At 45.5% G+C, this 5,000-nt stretch overlaps 1 protein-coding gene across 1 annotated transcript in view; it reads right to left on the minus strand.

The window, feature by feature from the left end:
• The window catches only part of LOC125139375 (general transcription factor 3C polypeptide 1-like), a 16,763-nt gene that overhangs the window by 5,218 nt on the left and 6,545 nt on the right, over positions 1–5,000 (minus strand). Inside the window, exons 6-10 of the mRNA XM_047803017.1 lie at positions 4,620–4,756; positions 4,289–4,519; positions 2,709–2,854; positions 2,308–2,405; positions 334–430 (exon numbers count right to left, since the gene is read on the minus strand). Of these exons, the coding sequence (XP_047658973.1) occupies positions 334–430; positions 2,308–2,405; positions 2,709–2,854; positions 4,289–4,519; positions 4,620–4,756 (709 nt within the window). The remainder of the gene's footprint in view (positions 1–333; positions 431–2,307; positions 2,406–2,708; positions 2,855–4,288; positions 4,520–4,619; positions 4,757–5,000) is intronic.

Consider the following 5,000-nt stretch of genomic DNA (forward strand, 5'->3'; position numbering starts at 1 on the left):
GGTACGGTGTGTGTGTGTGTGAGTGTGTGTGTGTGTGTGTGTGTGTGTGTGAGTGAGTGAGTGTGAGTGAGTGTGAGTGTGAGTGTGTGAGTGAAGCATGTACGAAAGCTGCATTGCTGTGATGTAGGTCAGAGCTACATGACAGAGGTACGGTGTGTGTGAGTGTGTGTGTGTGTGTGTGTGTGTGTGTGTGAGTGTGTGAGTGTGTGTGAGTGTGAGTGAGTGAGAGTGTGAGTGTGTGAGTGAAGCATGTACGAAAGCTGCATTGCTGTGATGTAGGTCAGAGCTACATGACAGAGGTACGGTGTGTGAGACAGGTAGCTGATGTCTTACCTGATCCTTGTCCATGAACTTCTCAGTGGGCCCGAACTGTAGAAGACCCATGTAACACAATCTCTGAAGGTTCTCATAGAAACTGAAGAAGTACTTCCTGTTCAGGCAGGAAATGACATTAAAACAATCAACATCCAATAAGAGCATGATCATTACTGTCGCTACTCGATCTGTACAGCAACACGATCGGTTCTGTGCATGTGTGAAATGACGTCACTTCCTGTCATCGCCGACGGCAGTTTCAGATATTAACGCTTACCGTCGTCATAGCACTTTATTTGTATTGCTGGTTTAATGTCTGTTTTGTGTGCGTTTGTTTACTCTAACGTGTTTATGGTATTGTTGTCCTGACCAATCACTAATAATATATAAAGTGTTTAAGGTTAATATGTGACACTATGAGAACATGTAGTAAAATTATACTATAGTTTACATGTTACACATCAGCTGGGAAATACAGAGGTGTGTGTTTACATTTACAAACACAGGACTAAACTGATTTACTCCTTCTGTAAAGCTGCTTTGTCACAATGTCTACTGTAAACAGGGCTATAAAAATAAACTTGTATTGAATTGATTCATAAAGTGAGTGAGTGTGTGTGAGTGAGTGAGTGAGTGGAGGAGGGAGTGAGGGAGTGAGTGAGTGGAGGAGGGAGTGAGTGAGGGAGGGAGGGAGGAGGGAGTGAGTGAGGGAGTGAGTGAGGGAGTGTGTGAGTTAGTGTGTGAGTGAGTTAGTGTGTGAGTGAGTGAGTGAGTGAGTGAGGGAGTGAGTGAGTGAGTGAGTGAGTGAGTGAGTGAGTGAGTGAGTGAGTGAGTGAGTGAGTGTGTGAGGAAGGGAGTGTGTGAGTGAGTGAGTGAGTGAGTGAGTGTGTGAGGAAGGGAGTGTGTGAGTGTGTGAGTGAGTGAGGGAGTGAGTGAGGGAGTGAGGGAGTGAGTGAGTGAGTGAGTGAGTGAGTGAGTGAGTGAGTGTGTGAGGAAGGGAGTGTGTGAGTGAGTGAGGGAGTGAGTGAGGGAGTGAGTGAGGGAGTGAGTGAGTGAGTGAGTGAGGGAGTGAGTGAGGGAGTGAGTGAGGGAGTGAGGGAGTGAGTGAGGGAGTGTGTGAGGGAGTGTGTGAGGGAGGGAGGAAGGGAGTGAACAAATTAATTTAATTTAATTAAATCAGGTGAGTAAATCAGTTTAGTCCTGTGTTTGTAAATGTAAACACACACCTCTGTATTTCCCAGCTGATGTGTAACATGTAAACTATAGTATAATTTTACTACATGTTCTTATAGTGTCACATATTAACCTTAAACACTTTATATATTATTAGTGATTGGTCAGGACAACAATACCATAAACACGTTAGAGTAAACAAACGCACACAAAACAGACATTAAATTAAACCAGCAATACAAATAAAGTGCTATGACGACGGTAAGCGTTAATATCTGAAACTGCCGTCGGCGATGACAGGAAGTGACGTCATTTCACACATGCACAGAACCGATCGTGTTGCTGTACAGATCGAGTAGCGCCAATTACTATTATTACAAGTGGTGAATTTACAAATGAGTAGGTGTGTGTTGTGTGGTGTGGTGTGTGGTGTGTGGGTGGGTGTGTGAGAAAGAGAGAGAGTGTGTGGTGTGTGGTGTGTGTGAGGAGGGTGGTGTGTGTGTGTGTGTGGTGGTGTGTGTGTGTGTGTGAGTGAGTGAGTGAGTGAGTGTGTGTGTGTGTGTGTGTGTATGTGTGTGAGTGAGTGAGTGAGTGAGTGTGTGTGCGTGCGCGTGCGTGAGTGCGTGCGTAAGAGAGAGAGAGAGTGTGTGTGTGTGTGAGAAAGAGAGAGAGAGAGAGAGTGTGTGTGTGTGTGTGTGTATATGAGTGTGTGTGTGTGTGTGTGTGTGTGCGTGCGTGCGTGCGTGTGTGAGTGCGAAAGAGAGAAAGAGAGTGTGTGTGTGTGTGTGTGTGTGTGCGCGTGGGTGTGTGTGTGTATACCGTCGGTGCAGTAGCCTTGTCTTGATGCTAGATGGGAGGAACCTGATGAGGTAATGCTGCTTCACTGGGTCACTCAGATACTCCTCTAAACCATCCACCTACAATCCATACAACAGCAACACAACACGTGTTAGTATAAAGTGTAAACACTAGTTATCACCTAGAGTTTATACTGTAGTATGTAGTGCACTTTATACTGTGTCATTAGGCTGTCAGGCTGTCGTTAGGCTGTCATTAGACTGTCGTTACACTATTATACTGTACAGCACTCAGTGTCTAGTGTTAATAAAGATTACAGTGTGTCATATATTATTGTATTTTACAGCAGTATAATCTTAGTAAAATATTATTCTTTACAGTGTGGTGTGTGTGTGTGTGTGTGTGTGTGTGTGTGTGTGTACCTTGAAGTTGATCTGGATGATCTGTACATACACACTGAGAGGAAGCGAGATGAGAGCATCGCTGGTTAAAGCCCATCCATAACCGAACTCTCTGTGGACTGGTAAGGGTGGGACAAAGCGCTTCCAGCTCAGCTCCTTAGCGTACACTGTGTGACAGAGAGACAGGTTACACTGAGTACTCATTCATTATCTACATGTGCTTTACAATCTCACTGCAAGCCTTCCTTAGTATAGAAATAAATAAATAAATAAATAAATAAATAAATAGGCACCAGTTAAAACAGAACAGTTGCAGATATTTTACCAGTTAAAATAAGGTTTTTCTTAATAAACAACCGCTAAAAGATTAAAGAAGAATCTTTCAGAGGTTAAACAAGTTGGTTCTCATGAACTGAACATAAAACCTCATCTTCAATTTCACTCTTCAGCCTGGCTGCTATTAGCCACATGTACAGAACATCTGGATCTACATCAGCTGGTTGTAACCCTTTGTTGTCCACACCGCTAGTCTAACTGTGTCCATCAGATCAATTAAACCAGTTTTCTCCTTTTCAAGAAGCAGGATTTAGCTCTTGAACTTAAAAACACCCTTTTAATCTCAGGCATCTTAAAAACCAAGTGTTCTAGGTCTTCTTTTACCCCACAGCACCTACACTCCCCCTTCACCGCTGGACTGAGGTGTGCCACGTGTCCCTATGTAGCTGTCACCCTGTGAATAATCCCCCACTGCAGGTCAGCAGTAAGCTTCTTGAGACTTTTTGTCTCCTCAAGGAATCTTCGTGCAGCACTTTTGGCTTTCTTGGACATGTCCTTAAAGAGGTTAGACTGTGGAGTCTTGAAAGACAGAATGGAGACTGTGACTTCGTCCTCTTCCTCCGCTCTCAGGGCAGGGAAAATAAGAAGTCCTGGAAACTCCACATACAGATCCATGTGTAACACTCTCTCACACACACACACACACACACACACACACACACACACACACACACACACACACACACACACACACACACACAGTACCTCTGCCATCTGTAGTAAGGAGCCAGCTGGGATAAGCTTCATTAAGAACAGGTGTTTGTCGAGTCTGAGGCCACCTACTCTCCTCAGGATGGCACTTCTCCCACACCACGTCTTTGTGGCACGTCTCTGTGCAGCTTGTTTGCAGAAGGCATGGATTCTGCTCCTCATGTCTACCAGCCTTTACACACAGTGTTGTCCACTCCAGAAGGCGTCCACTGTTCTCCTTCGTATGTTAGAGACCGGCTCTTCAGGTGGTTCCATTACACTAAAATTAAAAGCCAGTCTCCTCCCCCATTCCTCGTAACACTTCCTCCACAGTCACACTGTTGGCCGACATACACCTGACGCCATGGCGGACGGAGAGAGGTGATGACGGATGACGCCATCCCGCTCCTGCCCTGTTACTACTTACCTGACTAATAAATTACACTTCCAATACAAAACCCTTGTGAATAATATAACCAAACTGTCATGTAGTGCGTTACGCAGTGAACTACATAGATTAGATTAGATTAGATTAGATTAGATTAAACTGGTTTGGTGAATCTGAGTTAGTGTACCTGTGAACTGTGTGTGTTCAGGTGTGTCAGCAGCCTCCTGCTCCTCAGTGTGGGGGGTCTGAGTGATGTCCTGCACATCAGATGTGACCTCTGACTCAGTAGTCACAGTCGGGTCACTTGGGAGTGATGATTTTAGAGGGTGACCATAGATCAGATACCACAGGAACGTGTGGATCACACGGCAACGTGGCATCTTTGGCTGGTAACCTAGAGAGCGACTGAGTCCTGGCACTGAGACACACACACACACACACACACACACACACTACACTCAACTTCACTGTCTTAACAACTGGGTGAAACCACACAGTCCGATGGTATTTATTCTCACCTATGCTCGGTTTGAAGTCCTTCATCGCCTTCACTCCCATTTTCTCCTCCGTCTTTCCCTGGAAATTTACACCATCAGGCTTTGATTTGTTTGCTCCCTGAGAGAGAGCCTTCGCCTTGTCCTCCTCATTCCTTAGCCTGGGAGATAGAGCGGGGGACGGGGGGGGGCAGAGGGAGACACGAGAGAGAGATACAGAGAGTCTGTCACCTTTCCATCCATATTGGTTTCCACAATGGTTTTAGCCACAGGATACACACACACACACACACCACACAGGATGCACACACACTACACACCACACAGGATACACACACACACACACACACCACACAGGATGCACACACACACACACACCACACAGGATGCACACACACACTACAC

The sequence above is a fragment of the Tachysurus fulvidraco genome, chromosome 18, assembly GCF_022655615.1.
Source record: "Tachysurus fulvidraco isolate hzauxx_2018 chromosome 18, HZAU_PFXX_2.0, whole genome shotgun sequence".
Taxonomy (NCBI): Eukaryota; Metazoa; Chordata; class Actinopteri; order Siluriformes; family Bagridae; genus Tachysurus; species Tachysurus fulvidraco.